The sequence below is a fragment of the Arachis hypogaea genome, chromosome 6, assembly GCF_003086295.3.
Source record: "Arachis hypogaea cultivar Tifrunner chromosome 6, arahy.Tifrunner.gnm2.J5K5, whole genome shotgun sequence".
NCBI classification, from domain to species: domain Eukaryota; kingdom Viridiplantae; phylum Streptophyta; class Magnoliopsida; order Fabales; family Fabaceae; genus Arachis; species Arachis hypogaea.
In genome coordinates, this window is record NC_092041.1 from 115,706,801 (window position 1) to 115,732,403 (window position 25,603).

At 35.7% G+C, this 25,603-nt stretch overlaps 3 protein-coding genes across 3 annotated transcripts; all 3 read right to left on the bottom strand.

Moving 5' to 3' along the window:
- Positions 1-1,517: 1,517 nt before the first annotated feature.
- LOC112756033 (receptor-like protein EIX2) lies at positions 1,518-4,946 on the bottom strand. The gene has a single exon (XM_029293923.2). The coding sequence runs from the start codon at positions 4,916-4,918 to the stop codon at positions 1,781-1,783; it is 3,138 nt and encodes a 1,045-aa protein (XP_029149756.2). The 5' UTR covers positions 4,919-4,946; the 3' UTR covers positions 1,518-1,780.
- Positions 4,947-8,353: 3,407 nt separating this feature from the next.
- Positions 8,354-15,294, bottom strand: LOC112756034 (receptor-like protein EIX2). Its single transcript, XM_072197809.1, is given in 3 exon segments — positions 8,354-9,081; positions 13,690-14,652; positions 14,655-15,294. Coding segments are annotated over 3 exon segments (1,788 nt in total). The 5' UTR covers positions 14,878-15,294; the 3' UTR covers positions 8,354-8,479.
- Positions 15,295-21,126: 5,832 nt separating this feature from the next.
- Positions 21,127-24,482, bottom strand: LOC112756035 (receptor-like protein EIX2). Its single transcript, XM_029293924.2, has one exon. It carries the CDS (start codon positions 24,464-24,466, stop codon positions 21,257-21,259), a length of 3,210 nt encoding a protein of 1,069 aa, XP_029149757.1. The 5' UTR covers positions 24,467-24,482; the 3' UTR covers positions 21,127-21,256.
- Positions 24,483-25,603: the final 1,121 nt, after the last annotated feature.

The following is a 25,603-nucleotide window of genomic DNA, read 5'->3' on the forward strand; positions in this document are numbered from 1 at the left end:
ATAATATTCATTGAGTAAATAATGTTGTAGACTACATAATAAATACTAATTAGGATTATTCTTGAGGACAGCTTCAAACTCTGATACTTTCTTCTCTGTTTTTTCTCTGCTATATCATAGCTTCACGCGGCACCAGTGGTGGAGCTTAGTTCAGACAAGGGGTGGCCATGGCCCCCCCAAACTTTTTATAAAAAACTTAGTAGTACTTTTTCAAAAGATAAAAAATAGTTCAATTGACTTAAATACTTTATTATGACTTAAAGTATCTAATAAGTTCAATAAACAACACTCTCTCTATCTTTAGGTTCAAATATAAAAAATTAGATAGCTTTTATTTATTTAATTTAATATTATTTTATATTTTACTATTTATTTAATTTAATTTTTTATATGATAAAAAATAATAGAATATTCAATAAGTATTAATATTATTGTATTTGTATAAATTAATAAAAAAATTCAATAAATATTATAAATTTTAATATTTATCCTTTTAACTTCTTCTTTATATATTTTACAGGATATATATTCAAATTTTTATATAAAATAAGAATGAAAAATCAAAGAATTGATACATTTTTTAAGAGTAAGGCTAATATTTAAGGAGAACATATAACTTTTACAATATCAACACATGTAGATAGTTCTTTTACTTTAATGAATCACGAAGAAAGTGAGATATAACCTTCAAAAGTTCAAAAAGTTATATCTGATGACTTTAACTTTAACTTTTTGGAACGAGATCTTGAAAAAGGGCTTTAAATTTGGCAGTATCACCCAAACCAGAGAGATGAGACTAGACGAGCTTATCTTAAATGAGGTCCATATAAAAAAATATTTTGACAATTATTTTCTATTTGGCCCCCCCTCAAAATTTTGTTTCAAGTTCCGCCACTGCGCGGCACTAATAAGCATCAATTAGAAGAAAAAGAAGAGAAACATTGATTTTTATTGAATAGACTTTTAAACAAGCGGGACAATTTTTATTTCTTACAGCACACATTAAACAAGAATACATCACAAAAGAAACTAATTACAAACTTAAAAACCCAAACATGATTGAAGTTTGTAGCCCGTGTCATCAAGAAAACGGAAATAGGCATACCTCCATGATTTAAATATGAACACTCAATCTTTCTCAATCTTTCTTTGATTCATTCTTTTGTTTCTAAACACTCTGAAATTTAATGATACTAAGTTCTTTGATCTAATGCAAGCTGAGAAGGTGAGGGTGATTTAGACCCTTCTCTTTGTTGCAGGGCTAAGCACCTTTCTTCAATCTTTGTTTGGAACCAGATTGCCAACAGTTATTGCTGGTTCATACAGTTACATAATACCAGTCATTTCAATAGCTCAAGCTAAACGATATGATTTATATACAGATCCTTATGAGGTTAATGTCATTTTTCTTTCTTTAGATGATACCCATTGTGCTGATTTTGGATTAAATGGTTGAGTTCTCTTTTTTTTTTCTGTTAAAAAAACTAAAATATTTTCTATAACTCAGAGATTCACTCAGACAAAGAGGGATTCAAAGTGCCTTGATCGTAAGTGCATCTTTCCAGATGGTACTTGGATTTTTCCAAATCTGACTCGCATTAAGTGTTATTATTATAGGGACAACAATACAAACTGGATTACATTTAAACAAGCTAAGCAGGACAAGCGCATATTATTTTTATTTCCACTCTTACAAAAAAAAGAAAAGAAAAGAAAACATTACAAACTCATCACATGCACACAAAGGAAAAACCAAGCACCAGAAAAACATCACATAAAGTCACATACATGATTGAAGTTTGTACCACACATCGTCAAGGAAACGGTAATAGGCATACCTCCATGATTTGAATATGAACAGTGGGCCCACAAATCCCCAAAATCCCACTATAAATCCAAAAGCCACACTCACAAACAACCACTTCACTCCATGATTCTTTCTCTCTTTTTCATTGTCATTAGCATCATCATCAGGAACTTCCCTCTCCATGGTACAGTTGAGCAGCAATGGTGGACCACATAGCTTATTGCCTACAAAACTGGATGCTTCAAAGCTTTGCAACTGAGTGCCCGTTGGGATTTTGCCCTCCAAGTGATTGTAGGACAAGTCTAGCTTGTTCAGGAAGTTCAAGTTTGTGATGCTTTGAGGGATCTCCCCTGTGAGTTGGTTGCCAGAGAAATCAATGGATTCCAATAACTCCATATTGCCAATACTTTGAGGGATGTGACCAGTCAACTCATTCTTGGACAAGTTCAAATAAATCAGACCGGTTAGGTTTGTGATTTCCATTGGTATTTCTCCCGACAATTTATTAGATGAAAGATCAATGTTTTTTACTAAGCCCAGAATGTTGTTGTACTCAGCATCTTTTCCTTTCACCCATAGGATCATGCTTATAGTATCACTGCCATAGATCATGTCGCTCTGGATGGATGAACTTGCACTAGTTTTATTTATCATGGCACTCAAATAGTTCAAACAATTTGGTATATTGCCTGACAAATTATTTAGTGCAAGGTCCAAAACTTGAAGAAACTTCATATCACATAATCCGTTGGGAATGTTACCTGAAAGATTATTGGATCGCAGCTGAAGAAATTTTAAATTTACCAACCTTTCTCCAACCCATCTAGGAATATTCCCTGTGAGGTTATTTTCTCCAACATCCAACAAAATCAACTCCTTGTTTTCCTTTAAACTCACAGGAAATTTTCCTGCGAGTGTGTTGTTATGTATACGCAAATATTGTAGGTCTAATAAAGATCCCATGGAAGAGGGCAAGCTTCCAATAAAATAGTTGCTTTCTAAGTTGACATCCACTAGTCGTGGCCACATCCTCCAACAGTTGGGAATTTCTCCAGATAAGTTGTTTGATGCAAGGTTGAGGATTCGTAACCATTTTGGTTTTTCAGGTTTTTGACAAAGAAAATCCATTAATAACCCATAAAATGAATTATGTGAGAGATCTAGCCAAAGCAAAGTCACACTCACAAAGGGTAAATTTCCATGAAGATTGTTTGAGCTAAGATCAACTGTTCCATCATAAGATTCGAAAATCTTTAACTCTTTTGGGAGCTTGCCATGAATATGATTGTGAGAGAAGTTCAAATAATAATAATGATGACTTGTTTCCCAAAACCAAATGGGAATGGAATCAGAAATCCCTGCGTTAGATAGATCCAAATATTGAAGATGATTTTGTGACCGAATCCATGATGGAAAGCTTGGACCTAACTTCCACGAGCTCATTTTCAATTGAAAAAGTTGAAATTTTGGTTTCCAACTGGGATGCACTTTCAAAGTGAAATTGTTACTTGATGCTGAAAGCACACGTAAAGTAGTGAAATTCGCAAAGTCATCTTCATGCACAATCCCTTGGAATAAATTGTCATCTATGGCAAGAGATAACAATTTAGTAGCTGATGCAAGAATTTTAAATGGATTTCCAGTAAGTTGATTTGTGGAGAAATCGACAAATTTTAATGAGGAAAGCTTTGCAAACGCTTGAGGAATTTCTCCAATAATGTTGTTGCTGGAGAGATCAAGCTTTTCAAGATTTTGAAACATTCCAAGTTGATTGGTGAGGTGACCTGAGATTTGAGAAGTTGAAGCCACAAGAGTGTTGAGTTGATGAGAAACACATGGGATGAGAATTTGTAAGATTTCAGAAAGTTGTTGATTGCATTTGAGATATGAGAAAGAGATGTGTCTCAAATTGCATAGCTTTCTAAAAGAGGATGCTATTCCTCCTTCAAACTGATTGTTTGACAAATGAAGGGCAACAAGAGAAGTCAGATTCCCCAAAAGAGTTGGAATTGCTCCTTCAAACTGATTGTCTGACAAATCAAGGGTAACAAGAGAAGTCAAATTCCCCAAATTATTAGAAATAGCTCCACTCAGATAGTTATCACTTAACTTCAAGGATTTGAGACGATGAAGACCGTATAACCAATCTGGTATATGGGATGAGAATGAATTGGATGACAAATCAAGATTTTCAAGCATGGTAAGGTTTTGAATACCATCAGGAATTGGACTATCAATATCATTAGAGTAACAGTTTGAATAACATTTAAGAGAAGCAAGTTTGTTCAACTGAAAAATCCACTTGGGAGCAACAGAAATGGTGAGAGAAAGCAGGGACGAAAAGTTAAGTTTGGATGGTTGCTTATAATCACCCAAACTACAACCACGTAAGTCTAACTCTTGCAAAGAAGGGAGAGCTTGCATAGTGTGTAGCCAATTAAATGATTTGGATAGGTTAGCACCACTCAAATCAAGATATTCAAGGGAGGTAAGACCCATAAGCCAATCAGCATTTTCAACAACCAATGATTCACCAAAAACACTTGGGAGGCCAAGATCGATTAAATTGGTGAGATTGCCAATTTGATGTGGAACTTTTCCATAGGCAACATATGTGAGGTCAAGATAGAGCAAATTAGAGAGATTCCCAAGCTGATGAGGAATGTTGCCATAAAATCCGGAATCATAGAGGTTAAGGTGAGTTAAGGAGGTGATTCGAAAAAGAAAAGTAGGAATTTGCATACCTCGAAAACTATTGCGGCTCAAGTCCAAGTAATTCAGATGTTTCAATTCAACAAGAGAATCATTTATCGCTCCACTAAACCTGGACCTCTCGTAAGCGACGAAGTCAAAGGCATATTCATCATAATCTGAAGTGTTGAGGTGAAGCTGAAGGATGTGGAAAGTTAGATGACTACAAACAACATAATCCCAATGGCAGCAGTTGGAATTGGAAGCATTCCAAGAAGACAGCCTGTTTGTAGGGTCAGTAAGATGATGTTTGAATCTTAGAAGTGCTTCGCGCTCACTTGGAATGCACTCAATCAACTCAGACTGAGAGGACGTTAGCAACGTCATGCAATAAAGGTGAACAAAGATAAGCACAACCATGCCAGTGTAAGTGTTTGTCTTTGGAGACATGTTTGCATTTCTACGTGTTTCCACCTTCAACTCCTTTCTCCTATTTATAATGCCTGTAGAGTGTAGACTCATTTTAATTCCAAATGCTCCACCTTCAACTCCGTTTTCTATTCCCATTTGGATGTTTTTAATAATTTATCTTTCTTTTCTTTCAGATTTTATTATAAGTCCTTATTCCCTGTGAATGAATGATTAACATCAAGAATTCCAAAGCCAAACCGTGTGAAGTTGGAAACTTATTATGGAAGAACCACTCAACCATAATAATGTCTCGACTCTTGACAACTTAGTAAGAATGGGACAACTACGAATTATATGTATTATCTATCAATCTCATTAAAAGACCGCCATCCCATGAGCTTCTTCTTCTTTCAAATACACACATACGTCTTCTTATTTTTTGTTAAACATCTTCGTATGCCAGACGAGTCGAAAATGCTCTTCCTGGAAAACGGTGGGAATTAGCCTGGATCTGCGCCTGGTGAGTCAGACGTCGGGGTAAACGATCTCCCGAATTGATATGGAGTGGGGGTGCCACCTGCAATGATACTTCGACATTCAAGTCAGAAATGATTCAAATGGTGGCGAGAGTAAGGATGATAGTGACACACAAAATTTTTTTTTTTAAATTAAGAGTGAGACATTCAAAATTTATAAAAAAAATGTGAAAACTATACCAGTTAAATTATAATTCGTTAGCAACGGCAAAGAATAAAATATTAACAAGACTTTTGAAAGGCTCCAACCACACTACCTCCTTTGCACTATCATGAGCCCCTTCCTTGGCCAACCAATCAGTGGCCATGTTAGTTCCTATTCCAATCTCTTCTCTGCTTCAACTGAAACACTTTTTGGATCAAAGATCAAAGATCAAAGGAAGGAGAAGATAGAGTTGCTAAAATAACCAGATAAAATAACCATTATGCTCTTGAATTTTTAATAAAAAATTAAAAATTACCAACGTGGATTAATCATAATTAGTGTTTAGAAAATTAAGTTAAAAGTAATCACAATTTTACCTGTGCCAAATGTCATGTATATATATGTATCTACTATACACAAACATGCGACACGACACGGCACAGCAAACACACGAATTTTAAAATAGAATTACATTACGTGTACACTAAAATTAGCCACTAGTATAAAATATATGCTGAAATATAAATACACATTGAAAATAAATTAAACCACACACTTATTAATACACAAATATATTGATAGCTGATTTTATTAGCTAATTTTAATATATAAGTAGCATTTTTGTTTAAAATATTATAAGATACATAGATACAACATATATATAAAAAATAAAGTATTTTTTAGATAAATTATAATGATATTTTGATATTTTATTAATATTAAAATATAAAATAAATTTTTAACTATTTTTAATGTCTTTTTTTAATTATATAAAATAGGGTTAACCACAAAAAACGCCCCAAAATTATTCAAATGTTGACAAAAATGTATCCGAATTTTACTATCGACAAAAATGCCTTTAAATAATTTAAAAATGCGACAAAAATGTCCACTAGTAAATATATATTTTTAAAAAATATTTGAGATTGAATTTTGATGTGATTTTTTGCAGGTATAATTAAAAAAATGAGATATTATTATTTTTAAAATTTGGTAATTTTTTTAAGTATATATTTTTTTGTGATTTTTTAAAAGTATTTTTAGTTATTAACAAAAAAATTACAAAAAACAAATATACTTAACAAAAAATCACCAAATTTTAAGAGTAATAATATCTCATTTTTTTAAAATTATGTTTGTAAAAATTTGTATCAAAATTCAATCTTTAAGGTATTTTTTGAAAATACATATTTAATGTTAGATAATCTTGCAAAACAAAACTAACATTAAATATGTATTTTTCAAAAAATACATTAGAGATTGAACTTTGATGCGATTTTTTGTAAGTATAATTAAAAAAGTAAGATTATTAATGTTAAAATTTGATGATTTTTTGTTAAGTATATATTGTTTTGTGATTTTTTAAAAATATTATTGGTTGTTAATAAAAATATTATTAAAATATATATACTTAACAAAAAATCACCAAATTTTAAACATAATAATATCTTTTTTTTATAATTATACTTGTAAAAAATTGCATTAAAATTCAATCTCTAAGGTACTTTTTGAAAATATATATTTACTGTTGGGTATTTTTGTTGTGTTTTTGAATTATTTGAAAATATTTTTGTCGATAGTAAAATTCGAGTGTATTTTTGTCTCCATTTAAATAATTTAGAGACATTTTTTGTAGTTAACCCTATAAAGTATCCAAAATATTTTTGTTTTAATAAATAAAAATATATATTATTTTTAAACTTATTTAAAAAATATATGTTAAAAATAAAATTAAACATACTAATACGTAATAGTATTTAACTGTGTCCAAATATATCTAATGAAAATTTGATTTTTATTAAGACACGGCGTGTCCAAAATATGTAACACGTGGACACATTTTATTCAGTAAAATGTCTATATTTCGTAAGTATATATCTAATGAAGCCTTGATTATTATTACCAACATTTTTGAAATAAAATTTATGTGTCAATGTTATTGGTTGTGAAATATTTTTTATTTTGCCAACGAACTATAGTTTAAATGACATAATTTTTTCATACTCATTTAGAGATTATTTTTAAATTCTAATTTAAAAAAAATATTCTTTATTTAAAAGTATATAACTAAAAAAGAAAAGAAAATTAGTTACCTCATCAGAAAAAGTCGACGTGTTATCTACACATGTATTATATGTCTACTATATAACTCTTCCTGTATTATAACTTTAAAGTCTTGGTCTTCGCTCGTTTTCTTTTTCTATTAATTATTCTATGTTGCTTTCTTTCTTCTTTCTTTTGGATTATTTTATTACAAGTCCTTATTCCATGTGAATTGATGATTAAAATCAAGAATTTCAAAGCCAAAGCGTGTGATGTTGTAAACTTATATTATGGAAGAACCAGTGAACTAACCATAATTGATGCAACTCAGCATCTTCATGATATTCATCATTCTTCCTCATTTTGGTAAATTTCAAATTCACATTATATAAACATGAAAAATGATACATTGTTCGACACAACGAATTACATGAATGTTTAACAGTGACATCTATATTTTTCCACCTACCCGTGATTCCGCAGTTCCTTGAGATAATATCCTAAAGAAATGAAAAAAATATATACCATAGGTAAAGTCTTACTAAAATTAAATCATAACATCTATAATAATCTAATAATATTCATTGAGTAAATAATGTTGTAGACTACATAATAAATACTAATTAGGATTATTCTTGAGGACAGCTTCAAACTCTGATACTTTTTTCTCTGTTTTTTCTCTGCTATATCATAGCTTCACGCGGCACTAATAAGCATCAATTAGAAGAAAAAGAAGAGAAACATTGATTTTTATTGAATAGACTTTTAAACAAGCGGGACAAGTACATATGGATTTTTATTTCTTACAGCACACATAAAACAAGAATACATCACAAAAGAAACTAATTACAAACTTAAAATTCCCAAACATGATTGAAGTTTGTAGCCCATGTCATCAAGAAAACGGAAATAGGCATACCTCCATGATTTGAATATGAACAATGGACCAACAAATCCCCAGAATCCCACAATAAATCCAAAAGCCATAAACACAAAGAACCAATTCACTCCATTGTGCTTCTTTCTCTCTTTCTCATTACTGTCATTTGCATCATCATCAGGAACTGTACAGCTGAGCTGCAATGGTGGACCACAGAGATTGTTGCCGACAAAACTGGATGCTTCAAAGGTTTGCAATTGAGTGCCTGTTGGGATTTGACCCTCCAAGTGATTGTAGGACAAGTCGAGCTTGTTGAGAAAGCTCAAGTTTGTAATACTCTGAGGGATATCCCCTGTGAGTTGGTTGCCAGAGAAATCAATGGATTCCAATGACTCCATATTGCCAATACTTTGAGGGATGTGACCAGTTATATCATTCTTGGACAAGTTCAAATAAACCAAACCAGACAAGTCTGTGATTTCCATTGGTATTCCTCCCGACAATTTATTGGCTGAAAGATCAATGTTTTTCACTAAGCCGAGAATACTGCTGTACTCAATATCCATTCCTTTTGTTAGAAACAAGAGACTGAGAGAATGATGTGAAAAGTGTATTATTAAGTTGTGCTCAAAAGTACAATATACAAGAGGTATTTATAGGTGCTAAATGAATCAGAGTAATAAAAGCATAGAATCCTATAATTAATATACAGATATACTACATAAATATAGACGATACTAATTGATCCTAATTAATGCTAATGATTCTCTAACATCCCCCCTCAAACTCAAGTGGGAGCTAAGGATACCAACTTGAGTTTGGATAACAAAGTCCGGAAACGAGTCGGGTGATGAGCTTTCGTGAAGATATCAGCAGTCTGATCTAGTGTTCCAACAGCAATGAGACGAATAGCATCAATAAGGATACGTTGCCGAACAAAGTGACAATCAAGCTCAATGTGTTTGGTGCGTTCATGAAAGACATCATTATGGGCGATCTGAATAGCACTGCGATTATCACAAAAAACATCAGTAGGGGACGACTGAGGAGCACCCAAATCTTCGAGAAGCCAACGAACCGAGACAACTTCAGCAGTGGTGTCAGCGAGGGCACGGTACTCAGCTTATGTGCTTGAGCGAGCAGTGAACGTTTGCTTCTTAGCACGCCAAGAAATAAGAGCGTCGCCAAGAAACAAACAGTAACCAGTAGTAGAACGACAATCAGTGGGATCACCAGCCCAATCAGCATCAGAGTAAGCCTGAAGAGATAAAGAGGAATGGGCAGAAAAATAAAGACCATGAAAGAGAGTGCCTTTGATGTAGCGAAGAATGCGCAGAGCTGCCGCATAGTGAGTAGTACGAGGAGCTGACAAGAACTGGCTAAGTACATGAACCGGATAGGCGATGTCTGGACGGGTGACAGTCAAGTAGACCAGACCGCCAACTAACTGTCGATAGAGAGTCGGATTACCCAAAACAGTGCCATCCATAGGGGTAAAGCGAACATTAGGCTCAAGAGGAGTAGACTCAGTGCGACTATCTGTAATCCCAGCACGAGCAAGAAGATCTGAAGCATACTTAGCCTGAGAGAGATAGATGCCATCATCGGTGGAGATGACCTCGAGACCAAGAAAATAGCTGAGAGAACCAAGATCTTTCATCTCAAAGGTACGGTGAAGTGAGGCCTTGAGAGCAGAGATACCATCAACATCATCCCCAGTGATTATCATGTCATCAACATACAAAAGTAGAAGAACAACTCCACGTTCGCTTTTACGAATGAAGAGCGCATTCTCATGAGGGCTAGAAGTAAAACCAAGACTGCATATGGTAGTGCTGAACTTGTCAAACCATTCACGAGGAGCTTGCTTAAGTCCATAAAGTGCCTTGCGAAGGAGACAAACCTTATCAGAAGGACAAGGATATCCCGGAGGTGGTTTCATATAGACTGTCTTTTTCAAATCCCCATTAAGAAATGCATTCTTCACATCCATCTGACTGAGAGACCATTTTTTAACCGCGGCAATGGCAAGAAGAGCTCGAACAGACGTAAGGCGAGCGACAGGGGCAAAAGTCTCTTCATAATCAATACCATACTCTTGCGTACAACCTTGAGCAACCAAGCGGGCCTTATAACGGTCAATAGAGCCATCAGAGCGAGTCTTGATCTTGTATACCCATCTACTGCCCACAACTTCCTGATCAGAAGGAGGATCAACCAGATCCCAAGTGTGTGCTTTTTCAAGTGCCTGTAATTCTTCTTGCATTGCTTGTTGCCAATTTGGGTTGGAGGAGACTTCTCTGAATGTCTTAGGTTCATGTTGATGAAGAATAGTAGAAAAGCAATGATAATCAAGAAGATGAGGAGGTGGATTCCTTACCCTAGAAGAACGAGCGGGAGGAGGAGGCATGACGGTAGGGGCAGGATCATCGTCCGGTCTGGAATCATCGGGAGATGGAGAAGGCGGAGGAACAGGAGGCTGTGGAGGGTCACTCGAGATAGAACCTGTAGAATCATCACTAGGAAAAAGATCAATATTGGGGTTAGTAAACAAAGGTGACTGAGTAGTAGGAATCGACTCAAAGGATGAGAACCGAGAAAACATATGGTGCTCCCAAAAGACAACATGACGAGATATACGAATACGTTTAGAAAGAGGATCCCAACAACGATAACCCTTATGTTCAGTGCCATAACCAAGAAAACAACACATACGAGCCCGAGGTTCAAGTTTACTATGTTCATGAGGCTGAAGAAGAACAAAACATACACAACCGAAAACTCGAAGAGAACTGTAATCTGGGGGGTATGATAAAGACGCTCAAAGGGAGTAACATTACCAAGAACAGAAGAAGGGAGTCTATTGATAACATGAACAGCAGTAAGAACAGCTTCACCCCAAGTACGCTCAGGACACGAAGAGGAAAGGAGCATTGCACGGACGAAGTCAAGAATGTGACGGTGTTTGCGTTCAGCTCTACCATTTTGTTGAGACGTACCAGGACAAGAAAACTCAGACAGAGTACCCTGTTCTGCAAGAAAGGCTAAGAGTTTGGAATCACGGTATTCCATAGCATTATCACGTCGGAAAACCTTAATGGCTTTGGAAAACTGAGTTTTAATCATAGTAGCAAAGTTGATATAGATCTGAGGTAACTCATGGCGATTAGTCATCAAATAAACCCAAGTAAAACGGGAATAATCATCAATGAAAACAACAAAGTATCGAGCTCCGCCCATAGAGGCAGTGGGAGCGGGGCCCCAAACATCAGAGTGAATGAGATCAAAAAGAGAGCAAGCAAGGGATGAATTATTGTGAAAAGATAAAGCAGGTTGTTTGGCAGTTTGGCAAGAAATGCAATCAAAAGATTCATTCGGAACCTGACCTAAAACACCCTGAGATACAAGAGGACGCAGTTTTCCTAAGGAGGTGTGGGCAAGACGTTGATGCCATAAGTGAAGGGTAGAGGGAGAAGAAGCAGCACAGAGATTTGGTATAGGAGGAATATGAAGACTTTCGAGTTCAAACAACCTTCCGACCTTACGTCCAGTCCCGATGATCTGTCCCGTCCGAGGATCCTGTACACGACAACCAGAAACAGAAAAGGTGACGTCAAAACCCAGATCAACAAGTTGACCAACAGAAATAAGATTGAAGTTTAATTTGGGAATGTAGTAAGTATCAGGAAGATTAAGAGATGACTGAGATATAGAACCCTTGTGTGTTGCATGCAAGAGGGAGCCATTTGCAGTATTGACAGAAGGTCCATTTGTAGTTGCAGACATAGACGAGAAAATATTACGCAACGGAGACATGTGATTAAAGCAACCCGAGTCAAAGTACCATTTAGAAGTACCTGGAGGGCTCGATAAAGCAGCAGGGGTATTACCAGAAACAGAGAGAAGACGCTGTAGAAGAGATGCAATATCAGATAGAGAGACAGTGGTAGGTTCAGTAGTAGCGGCAACAGCAGAAGCAGGCGCAGGACGTGGTGGACGAGTAGGACAGGTAGTAAGCAAATGTCCCGAGAGCTTGCAATAACGGCAGAACAACTGTGAACAATGGTAGCTAATATGCCCTTTCTGGTGGCATGTGCGACATTCAACAGAGGGACAGCTGGAGAACGGGTGCCCAAAATGGTTACAGTTGCGACAGAAGACCCCCTTTCTGTCTGTGGCAGCAAAAACATCTGACTGTTCCATAAAAGTAGTCATAGAGAACAAGGAGAGGAGAGAAAAACTGCAATTTCGGAGCAGAAAATGAGGAAACGGATGGCAAAATCGGAAAGAGCTCACCAAAAAACCTTAGGGAGGGTCCCACTTGTCTGCCACGTCAGCGCCACGCCAGCAGCCACGTCAGCAAGTAATGACACGTGGCACGGGGTGATTGGAGAGGCAAGACACGTCAGCGGCTTACTGGGCGCGAGGGTCAGAGAACCGGGTCGGGTCGGGCGCGTGGATCGGATGCGGTCCGTCTCTCGTCTGGCTGACACGTGGGCGTTGCTGAGCCGTTGATCTGGAGCGCTGATCCAACGGCGACGAATGCTTCTGGAAGAAGAACACCTGCAACCGGACAGCCTACTTCAAGTGGCGCGTGGCGGCGCGTCCGGCCGAGTCTGGCGATGATTCCGGTGGCGCTGAAAACGTTGCAACGAGTTGAAGGCGACGGTGGCGGCGGTGAGGAACCTAAACGTCAGGAAAGGGTTGAAAACGGAGCACAAAGTACTGCCCGGAGACAGACGAACGGCGAACTTCAGACGGAGGGTGGCGGCGCGTGCGGTGGTTTCCGGTGACGAGGCTGGACTCGTTGAACTCGCAAAGACGAGACAAAGGCAGTGGTAAGGGCGGTGACGAACCAAAGCGTCTGAAAAGGGAGCAAAAGAGAGACCAAAGAACACTGCCGGAAGAGGAAAAAAAAAAAAAAAAGGACTATGAACTAATTTTCATGGGAAAAACCTAAACTCTTGATACCATGTTAGAAACAAGAGACTGAGAGAATGATGTGAAAAGTGTATTATTAAGTTGTGCTCAAAAGTACACTATACAAGAGGTATTTATAGGTGCTAAATGAATCAGAGTAATAAAAGCATAGAATCCTATAATTAATATACAGATATACTACATAAATATAGACGATACTAATTGATCCTAATTAATGCTAATGATTCTCTAACACCTTTCACCCACAGGACCATGCTAATGATAGCATTATTCATGAAGACACTGGATAGAGTTTCGCTAATTTCACCCACTTTATTTATCATGGCACTCAAGTGGTTCAAACAATTTGGAATATTGCCTGACAATTTGTTTCTTGCAAGGTCCAAATCCTGGAGAGACTCCATACCACATATTGTGTTGGGAATGTTTCCTGAAAGATGGTTGGATCGAAGCCGAAGAAATTTTAAATTTGTTAGCCTTTCTCCAACCCATGCTGGAATATCTCCTGTGAGATTATTCTCTCCAAGATCCAATGATATCAATTTCCTGTTTCTCTTTAAACTGGCAGGAAATTTTCCAGAGTGTGTGTTATTGCGTATACGCAATTGTTGTAGGTTTGATAAGGAGCCCATGGAAGAAGGTAAGCTTCCAATAAAACAGTTGCTTTCTAAGTTGACTTCCACTAGTTCTGGCCACATTCTCCAACAGTTGGGAATTCTTCCTGATAAGTTGTTTGATGCAAGCTTGAGAACTTGTAACCAATTTGGATTGTCAGATTTTTGACAAAGAAAATCTGTTATTGTCCCAGAAAATGAATTATGTGACAGATCTAGCCAAATCACATTAGCACCCACACAAGGTAAATTTCCATAAAGATGATTTGAGCTAAGATCAACTATCTGGAAAAATTCTTGAACCTTTAATGCTTTTGGGAGCTTGCCATGGATATGATTGTGAGAGAAGTTCAAATAAGAAGAACTACTTGTTTCCCAAAACCCTGTGGGAATGGAATCAGATATCCCTACGTTAGACATATCCAAATATTCAAGATTCTTTTGTGACTGAATCCATGATGGAAAGCATGGACCTAACTTCCACGAGCTCATCAGCAAAATCTTCAGTTGAAATTTTGGTTTCCAACTGGGGTTCACTTTTAAAGCTAAATTGTTAGCTGATGCTGAAAGCACCCCCAATGCAGGAAATTCTCAAGGTCATCTTCATGTACGATTCCTTGAAATAAATTGTCATCTATGGCAAGAAAAGTCAACTTGGGAAGTGGTCCAAGGATTTTAAATGGATTTCCACTAAGTTGATTTCTGGAGAATTCAGCATGTTTTAACGATGAAAGCTCTGCTAATGATTGAGGAATTTCTCCAACGATCGAGTTGTTAGAGAGATCAAGTTTTTCAAGATTTTTGAACATTCCAAGTTGATTTGAGAGATGACCTGAGATTTGAGAACTGAAAGCCACAAGACTCTTGAGTTGGTGAGAATGTCTAAGATTTCATTAAATTGTTGATTGCATTTGAGATTTGAGAAAGACAAGTCTCTCAAGTTGCATAACTTTTTAAAAGAGGTTGGAATCACTCCTTCAAATTGATTACCTGATATATCAAGACTGACCAAAGAAGTCAAATTTTCCAAAAAGGTTGGAATTTCCCCTTCAAGCTGATTATCTGAAATATCTAGACTAGCCAAAGAAGTAAAATTTCCCAAAAGAGTTGGGATTGCTCCTTCAATCTGATTGGATGACAAATCAAGGCTAACAAGAGAAGTTAAATTTCCAAAAGCATTAGTCCATCCCAGATAGTTATTCAAAGATCATAATATATATATATATATATATATATATATATATATATCAAAATAATTGTAGATGCACAATCAAACAATCATAAATGTAAAGCCTACTCACAACGTAGTCCCTAGGGACCGAGGATACCAAACCCAGAGTGCCAAATTCAAGGTAAGGAGGATTGAAGTGGAATGGAACGAATGAGCGTAGAATTTGAACCAGAGTAGCGACAAGATAGAGTTGGCTATAGTTCTCGATTGTTAAAACTATAATCCAAACGCGCCGACGGAACCTTTCCTCTCAACCCGAAATTGCGGCAGCCACAACCTCAGCTCCAAATCACTTTCTTAGCAACTACAACGACTCGGACTTAAGGGAAACAAGTAGCGGCAGCACCGGTGGTGGTTCCGGCAACAACAGCGCCATACCCATTGACCAGAAACCCCGACAGCGGCGGCGGCAGAAGAACGGCGACCTCAATGTGACTTTCCAGCGGCCAGAGGTGCAGTGGCTCTTGCGGCAGCAGCGAGCCACTCCAGCAACCCCTTGTGCAAGCTCTCTTCCTCCGGCAGCGACCTAGACGGCGACGACTCTCCACGGACGGCGGCGGGCCTTCGGCGGCGGTGCAGCTCCAGTGACGACGGTGCATGGCGGGACAGCGTTCCTCTCTTCCTCGAGCTCTCCCTCTCACTGGCGCTCAAGGACGACGGTGAGGGTGGCTTCAATGGCGGCGGTTGCAGCTCGCGACGACAGAGACGCTCCTCCGCGACGGCGCAGTTGGCAACGATGGGCATGAATGGCAGCAGCGACCTCCCTCTCTTCTCCGCGTCAGTGTAGGTGCGTGTGTGTGGGGATGAGCGACGTCGTGAGGGTGAGCGAGGGGAGTGCGTCCGTGAGTGTGTGTTTCTACGAAGAGGGTGTGGGAGGAGCGGGGGTGGGAGCTCAACGGCTAGTGAGGGACTGAGGGTTGAGAGAGTGTTTTTGTGTGATTAGGGTTAGGGAAAAAGTAAAGGAAGAGTGGCCCACAAATTTTTTTTTGAGCTATTACAAAAGGTTCCGTCGGCGCGTTTGGATTATAGTTTTAACAATCGAGAACTATAGCCAGCTCTATCTTGTCACTACTCTGGTTCAAATTCTACGCTCATTCGTTCCATTCCACTTCAATCCTCCTTACCTTGAATTTGGCACTCTGGGTTTGGTATCTTCGGTTCCTAGGGACTACGTTGTGAGTAGGCTTTACATTTATGATTGTTTGATTGTGCATCTATAATTATTTTGATATATATATATATATTAATTATGATCTTTGAATTATAGCTATATTTGCTTTGAACGGTTTTGAATTGATTAAAATAATTGATTTATTAGAATTAAATAACTCATTTTTATGAAGTTTATACTTTTGGAACTATACATGAGACTATATATATTTTTGATGAAGTTTTTGCATTATTCTAAAATGTTTGATTTTATTTGAATATTTGTTTTTGAAGCATTGAAGTATTTGTTGATACTCACTCTAAAAACTGTGAAATATATTTGAAATCTCTTATGGTTGAAAAAGTATGATTGAGAAAAGATTTCTGATGAAAAAGTATTATCTGATTTGATTTGATTTGATTCGATTCGATTCGATACCTTATATATTTGAAAGATCAAATATTTGTTGTATTTGAAATTATATGTTTTGAATTGGTTTGGGAGGCTCGTATTAGAAAACCGTAGTTAACGGCGGTTATGACGTTAACTTAGATACATCTAACTCAGACTCCAGCTAGCAGGGGGGTTGCTAGCCTAACGTGTAGGCCACACGTTAGATTTGTTATTCTGTTAGGACACACAAGAGGAAAGGGCTACCTATAGAGGTGGAGCCGCCCAAGTGTGGACTTTTGATTTGATTTCTGTATGATAACTCCCTTATTGATTCACTTATTATTATCAACTATTACTTTCTAATTAAAATTACTTTAATGATAATATTTGTATAGTCTCATGTTGATTATAGATGTATTGTTTGGTCACTGAGTTGTAAAACTAATCCCGTTTTTCTAAAAATATTTTTCAGGAACAAATATTTGACTGTGTGAGACTTTCTATTCAAGAATAACAGTCTGCAATGAGTACCTATTCTTTGTCGAATTCCTAGAAGTATATGCTCCATATGTCACAGGCAGGACCAACCATTCTTAGTTATTTTAATTTTTTGTTAAAAATATATAACTATTTATTTTAGAACTTGTAAAATATTTGTACTTGCTTATTGAACTTATATTTGACTATGTTAGGCTTTCTATAGGATTATTTTCCTGAGCGCCAGTCATGGCTCATTTTGGGTCGTGACAGTTGGACAGAACCATTTACAAATGAGGAATACATAAACTTATGCTACTTGCAATGAGTTCACAATTAAAATGTTATTATTTATAACAAATAAATAGGGCTATTGAAAATGATATTAAATAATGAGAAGAGTAAACGGCAAAGTTGAAAATCTTTATGAAGATATCTGGGACAAATTTCCTACGTTGGTGGCGCCGAATGATGATGTTGGTCTGAGACCCAAAATCGAGCTCTGGCAGGGAAACCACAAGAAGAGAAATGGAGTTTGCCCTGGTTTCTGCAATTTATGCAATGCAGCTCCGCCGGAGATGAACATCGCGATGTACAATTTGTTTTGAGGAAAAAACAATGGCTCATGGGACTAGAAGAGGATGGAGGAAATAGAATAGGACCGGAAGAGGATGGAGGAAATAAGATCTTAGCACGGAGAGGTGCTAAGAGGGTGAGGATTTGAGAAAAGTAATAAGCTCTTTGGTTTTGAGAGCTTTTTATTGGGGTGAATGTTAATTTGTATTTTTGTTGTTTTAGAAATAAGGATTGATTTGAAAAAAGTTAATTTGTTAGTTTTTATTGTGTTTTTTAGTTGTTTTTTTTTTATGTGAAAATAAAAGTTGATTTGGCAAGATTTGAGTAGTGAATTCTAAAATTTTACCAAGTAAGCGTTGGTGCTGACATGGCGTTAGTAGAAGAAGAGAATTAACTTAGAAGCAATATGGGTAAACCTATGTTCCTACTTTTATATATTAAGAATAGATGTTTAACAGTGACATCTATACTTTTCCTCCTACCCGTGATTCCACAGTTCCTTGACGGCTCGTTTGGTTGATGTCCATGTCCATCAGAGACATGGACACGGTGACACACGTCCAGTGTTTGTTGTATGAGACACAAAAAAGTGAGAGACACGGTTACACACAAGAGTACATGGAATACGTGTATTTTGTGTCTCTTCCAAATGGTGAGACACGAATTTTTAAGGGTAGACACAAATTATATCATTTTTTTGGACAATTTCACCCTTATTAATTTTATAAAATTCTTAACACTACCCTCCTTCTTACTTCATCTCCTCCCACTTCATCTTTTTCAGTGAACCTGAACTCCTCCATCTCCTCACCTCTATCTTTCTCTTTTTCTTCATCATAGTCTATTTCTCTTCCAAGATAGCTACATATTTTTCTCTTCCTCCTCTTCATTTTTGTCTATTCCCCTAATCTCTTTTTTTATTCTTCTTCTTCTTCACTTATTCCTCTGTCTCTTCTACTTCTTGTTGTATTTACCTTTGTTTATGCCCAAATTCGCCATTGTTACTGTTCTATATCGCATCTATAATCGTCTTTAATGCCGTTAACTTTCAGATCTGTCATTCTTCTTCTCCTTTTTTCAATTTGTTTCCGCCTTTCTCTCTCTTATTCAAGAGTTTCATCATTTTTGAAATCAAAGTTACAACAATGGCTACTGACTTTGCTGGTAAATCTTTAAACTGAAGATGGAAGATAGACCTTGGTGTTGTTGGAGGCAAATGGTTAAGATTGTTTGTTGATGGAGTGTTTTTTGCTTTTTTAAAAACAAATTGTATTTTATTGGAGGCTGGTTAGGACCATTTGTTAAATATCTTAGGTTATTTTATTTGATTAATTTCTTTTATTAGTTCAAGAGTTGTTAATGGTAGTAAAAAGGTGGAGGTGGTTGTTTAAACAGTAGCAGAGAAAAAATGGTGATGGTGGTAGTGATATTTTGTGATAAGGACAATATTGACATTTTATAAAGAGTTAATTTAGTGTTGTGTCTTGTGCTTACTTATTAAACAAATTAAAAAAATATGTGTATCACTGCGTTTATGTCTTCAATATCTATATATTTATGTCTATGTCTCAAACTACACATAAACCAAACGCAGCCATAGGTAAAATCTTACTCATTACTCAAATTAAATCATAACATCTATAATAATCTAATAATATTCATTGAGTAAATAATGTTGTAGAGTACATAATAAATACTAATTAGGAGGTGGCTGCATTATTATTCTGAGGAGAGCTTCAACGTGTTGAGGGAGTTTTTGAGACTGTTCATGCTTAATTCGCATATGGTCATTCAAATATTGTTCAGAACAGAAAGATTCAAAACATTTAATTTGGAGCAAAAAATATTACATTGTCTTATATCCTGGACATGAATTTGAATAGGAGATCCTTTTATTAGAGATTTAGAACATGGCAAATCCCTGTTACGAATAATAAGAAAGTTCAAATTTTATTATTGCTGTATTAGTTCTATACCGAATTCAAGATACTTCTTTACTCATAAAAAGTTGTTTATAATGGAACACAAGTGTTAAAATAGTAATGTAATTTTCTTTTTAATTAATAAATATAGAAAAAATTAAATATATGCACCATATATACGTGGCTTTATAGTGTTAGGTAGAATGAAGTTTGAACACGATTTCATTTTAGGGACCAACAAAAACAGCATCTAATCTTCTAATGGCTTTATAGTATCAAGTCAACTAAAATAGGTAGGTATGCCAAGCTTTCACAGTTATTATTTACTTCAACATTATTATTGCATCGTTATTTTTGTGCCCTAATTTGCAGTGGCGGAGCTTAATTCAGACAAGGAGGGCCATCGACCCCCCAAACTTTTTATAAAAAAATTAGTAGTATTTTTTCAAAAGATAAAAAATAATTCAATTGATTTAAATACTTTATTATGACTTAAAGTACTCAATAAATTCAATAAGCAACACTCTTTCTACCTTTAAGTTCAAATATAAAAAATTAGATATTTATTTAATTTAATATTATTTTATATTTTACTATTTATTTAATTTAATTTTTTATATGATAAAAAATAATAGAATATTTAATAAGTATTAATATTATTGTATTTGTATAAATTGATAAAAAAATTCAATAAATATTATAAATTTTAATATTTGTCTTTCTAACTTCTTCTTTACATATTCTACAGGATATATATTCAAATTTTTATATAAAATAATAATGAAAAATCAAATAATTGATGATTTTTTAAGAGGAAGGTTAATATTTAAGAAGGAGAACATATAATTTATTAATTTTTACAATATAAACACCTGTACATAGTTCTTCTACTTTAATGAATTACGAAAAAAGTGAGATACAACCTTCAAAAGTTCAAAAAATTACATCTGATGAGTTTGACCTTAATTTTTTGGAACGAGACCCTGAAAAACGGCTTTAAATTTGACAATATCACTCAAACCGGAGAGATGAGATTAGACGAGCTTATCTTAAATGGAGTCCATATCAAAAATATTTTGACAATTATCTTCTATATGGCCCCAAAATTTTGTGTCAAGTTCCACCGGTGCTCATTTGTACAGGTAAATCTTGTTGAGTTGAAATTGCATTGGTTAGGTACAAATGCAGAACTATCTCCAACTCTGGCATGTTAAACTCTGATACTGTCTTCTCTGTTTTCTCTCTGCTATATCATAGCTTCAAGAAATCTAAAATTACTTAGCAAACTTCCCTGATATCCATTTGAAAATTAGAAGAAAAAGAGAAACATTGATTTTTATTGATAGACTTTTAAACAAGCTGGACAAGTAGTGCATATTGATTTTTTATTTATTTCTTACAGCACACATAAAACAAGAATACATCACAAAAGAAACTAATTACAAACTTAAAATTCCCAAACATGATTGAAGTTTGTAGCCCATGTCATCAAGAAAACGGAAATAGGCATAGCTCCATGATTTGAATATGAACAATGGACCAACAAATCCCCAGAATCCCACAATAAATCCAAAAGCCATAAACACAAAGAACCAATTCACTCCATTGTGCTTCTTTCTCTCTTTCTCATTACTGTCATTTGCATCATCATCAGGAACTGTACAGCTGAGCTGCAATGGTGGACCACAGAGATTGTTGCCGACAAAACTGGATGCTTCAAAGGTTTGCAATTGAGTGCCTGTTGGGATTTGACCCTCCAAGTGATTGTAGGACAAGTCGAGCTTGTTGAGAAAGCTCAAGTTTGTAATGCTCTGAGGGGTATCCCCTGTGAGTTGGTTGCCTGAGAAATCAATGGATTCCAATGACTCCATATTGCCAATACTTTGAGGGATGTGACCAGTTAATTCATTCTTGGACAAGTTCAAATAAACCAAACCAGACAAGTCTGTGATTTCCATTGGTATTTCTCCCGACAATTTATTGGCTGAAAGATCAATGTTTTTCACTAAGCCGAGAATACTGCTGTACTCAATATCCATTCCTTTCACCCACAGGACCATGCTAATGATAGCATTATTCATAAAGACACTGGATAGAGTTTCGCTAATTTCACCCACTTTATTTATCATGGCACTCAAGTGGTTCAAACAATTTGGAATATTGCCTGACAATTTGTTTCTTGCAAGGTCCAAATCCTGGAGAGACTCCATACCACATATTGTGTTGGGAATGTTTCCTGAAAGATGGTTGGATCGAAGCCGAAGAAATTTTAAATTTGTTAGCCTTTCTCCAACCCATGCTGGAATATCTCCTGTGAGATTATTCTCTCCAAGATCCAATGATATCAATTTCCTGTTTCTCTTTAAACTGGCAGGAAATTTTCCAGAGTGTGTGTTATTGCGTATACGCAATTGTTGTAGGTTTGATAAGGAGCCCATGGAAGAAGGTAAGCTTCCAATAAAACAGTTGCTTTCTAAGTTGACTTCCACTAGTTCTGGCCACATTCTCCAACAGTTGGGAATTCTTCCTGATAAGTTGTTTGATGCAAGATTGAGAATTTGTAACCAATTTGAATTGTCAGATTTTTGACAAAGAAAATCTGTTATTGACCCAGAAAATGAATTATGTGACAGATCTAGCCAAATCATATTATCACCCACAGAAGGTAAATTTCCATAAAGATGATTTGAGCTAAGATCAACTATTTGGAAAAATTCTTGAACCTTTAATGCTTTTGGGAGCTTGCCATGGATATGATTGTGAGAGAAGTTCAAATAAGAAGAACTACTTGTTTCCCAAAACCCTGTGGGAATGGAATCAGATATCCCTACGTTAGACATATCCAAATATTCAAGATTCTTTTGTGACTGAATCCATGATGGAAAGCTTGGACCTAACTTCCACGAGCTCATCAGCAAAATCTTCAGTTGAAATTTTGGTTTCCAACTGGGGGTCACTTTTAAAGCTAAATTGTTAGCTGATGCTGAAAGCACCCGCAATGCAGGAAAATTCTCAAGGTCATCTTCATGTACAATTCCTTGAAATAAATTGTCACCTATGGCAAGAAAAGTCAACTTGGGAAGTGGTCCAAGGATTTTAAATGGATTTCCACTAAGTTGATTTCTGGAGAATTCAGCATGTTTTAACGATGAAAGCTCTGCTAATGATTGAGGAATTTCTCCAATGATCGAGTTGTTAGAGAGACCAAGTTTTTCAAGATTTTTGAACATTCCAAGTTGATTTGAGAGATGACCTGAGATTTGAGAACCGAAAGCCACAAGACTCTTGAGTTGGTGAGAAACACATGGGGTGAGAATGTATAAGATTTCATTAAATTGTTGATTGCATTTGAGATTTGAGAAAGACAAGTCTCTCAAGTTGCATAACTTTTTAAAAGAGGTTGGAATCCCTCCTTCAAATTGATTACCTGATATATCAAGACTGACCAAAGAAGTCAAATTTTCCAAAAAGGTTGGAATTTCCCCTTCAAGCTGATTATCTGAAATATCTAGACTAGCCAAAGAAGTAAAATTTCCCAAAAGAGTTGGGATTGCTCCTTCAATCTGATTGGATGACAAATCAAGGCTAACAAGAGAAGTCAAATTTCCAAAAGCATTAGTCCATCTCAGATAGTTATCATCTAAGTTCAAAACTTTAAGATGATGAAGACCATATAACCAATCTGGTATATTGGATGAGAATAAATTGTATGACAAATCAAGATTTTCAAGCATGGTAAGATTTTGAATACCATCAGGAATTGGACTATCAATATCATTAGAGTAACAGTTTGATTGACATTTAAGAGAAACAAGTTTGTTCAACTGAAAGATCCACTTGGGGGCAACAGAAATGCTGAGAGAGAGCAAAGAAGAAAAGTTAAGTTTGGGTGGTTGCTTATAATCACTCAGACTGCAATCTAGCAAGTGTAGCTCTTGCAAAGAAGGGAGAGCTTGCATAATGTGTAGCCAATCAAGTGATGTGGATAGGTTTGCACCACTCAAATCAAGATATTCAAGGGATGTAAGAGCTGAAAGCCAATCAGCATTTTCAATGACTAATAGTTCATAAGAATTACTTTGGAGTCCAAGATGGATCAAATTGGTAAGGTTCCCAATTTGATGAGGAAGTTTTCCACAGGCCACATGTGAGAGGTCAAGATAGATCAAATTTGAGAGATTTCGAATCTGGTGAGGAATCTTTCCTTGAAATCCAGAATCAGAAAGGTCAAGGTGAGTTAAGGAGGTGATTTCAGAAAGGAAAGTAGGAATTTGCTTACCTCCAAAATAATTACCGCTCAAGTTCAAGTAATTCAAATGCTTCAATTCAACCACAGAATCAGATATGTCACCTCCAATACAAGAATAAAATTCATCACAATCGTGCCCTGAAGTGTTTAGGTGAAGCTGAAGGACGTGGCCAGTTACATGGCTGCAAACAACATAATCCCAATTGCAGCAATTGGGATTGGAAGCATTCCAAGAAGAGAGCTTATTTGTATGGTCAATGAGATGATGCTTAAATCTTAGAAGTACTTCGCGCTCACTTGGAATGCACTCAATAATAGACTCCGACTCAGAGGATAGGCAATAAAGATGAAGAAATATAAGCACAATAATAAGCATGCGAGTGTGAGTGTTTGGAGACATGTTTGTATTTGCATGTGTTTTCACCTTCAACTCCTTTGTCTTCTCTTATTTATAATGGCTAGTGTTTCCACTATTAGTGTGTAGTACGTGGGTTAGTGCTCTCACTTTATGCTTCGTACCGCGTCCATGCATGCTACGTTCCATTGGGGCTCATCAAAAGCATAGATCGAATTGTGCAACAAAAACGTGATTCAACGTTACTTTAATTCATTGACTGCCTTTCTCTACCTAATTCAAGGAGGCCGCTATTTCAACATAACACCCAGGTTCATAAATTTTACATATGCTAATCATTATATATTTATTAGTAAAATTGTTATTTTAACTTACGATTTTATAATATTTATTTTTAAATCAATAACTTCAATCTATTAATAAATTAAATAAATTTGGACAGAGACGAGAGACCACAAGTGGGATTGATAATCAGACACCGTCTTTAATGGTTTTTGTGTAATAAATTTCATCATGTTTGATCATATGTGTAAGAAAAAGTATAGGGTACCAATATACTATCTGCTAACTTATTATCAACAATAATTAATTATTATATTTTAAATACATGTATAAAGAGAGACATCTAGAAAATACATCTATAAAGATATTTTTATTAGACACAACTATAAAAAAAAATATTTTTATTAGACACATCCACAAAGATACTTCTATTAAATACCGTTATAAATTAGAATTAGTAGAAATTGGCTGTTAATAACGTAGCGAAATTGTATATGTAACTATGTATGCATGCATTACGCCAAATAAACAATTTAAGCTTTAAGCAAGAGTAAATAAAATAATTGTGCCAACTATGCTTAGAGAAATATTCGATGGCCTATTTTCTATTAATATTAGTCGATCTTTTATTTTTATACTATCAAAATTTAAAATATAATACTTAATATTTAAAGTATCAATTTTTAAATTTTATATAATTGTTAATTTAAAATATCTTATTTGAATCTAAAAAATTCTATTTAACTTCATCGTAGTTAAGTAGTTAAGGAGTGAAGTCAATAATTTTCAAAAAGCTTGGTAGTTGGTAGTGTGAGAAAACTATATAACCTTGCTCATCATCAGCATTGCTAAGCACCGCAAAATGTCTGAAAGCCAATGATAAATCTAACTCACATTGTT

Excerpts from the sequence above, each read along its gene's own strand:
- LOC112756033 (XM_029293923.2), bottom strand. The coding sequence starts at position 4,918 with ATGGTTGTGCTTATCTTTGTTCACCTTTATTGCATGACGTTGCTAACG.
- LOC112756035 (XM_029293924.2), bottom strand. The coding sequence starts at position 24,466 with ATGTCTCCAAACACTCACACTCGCATGCTTATTATTGTGCTTATATTT.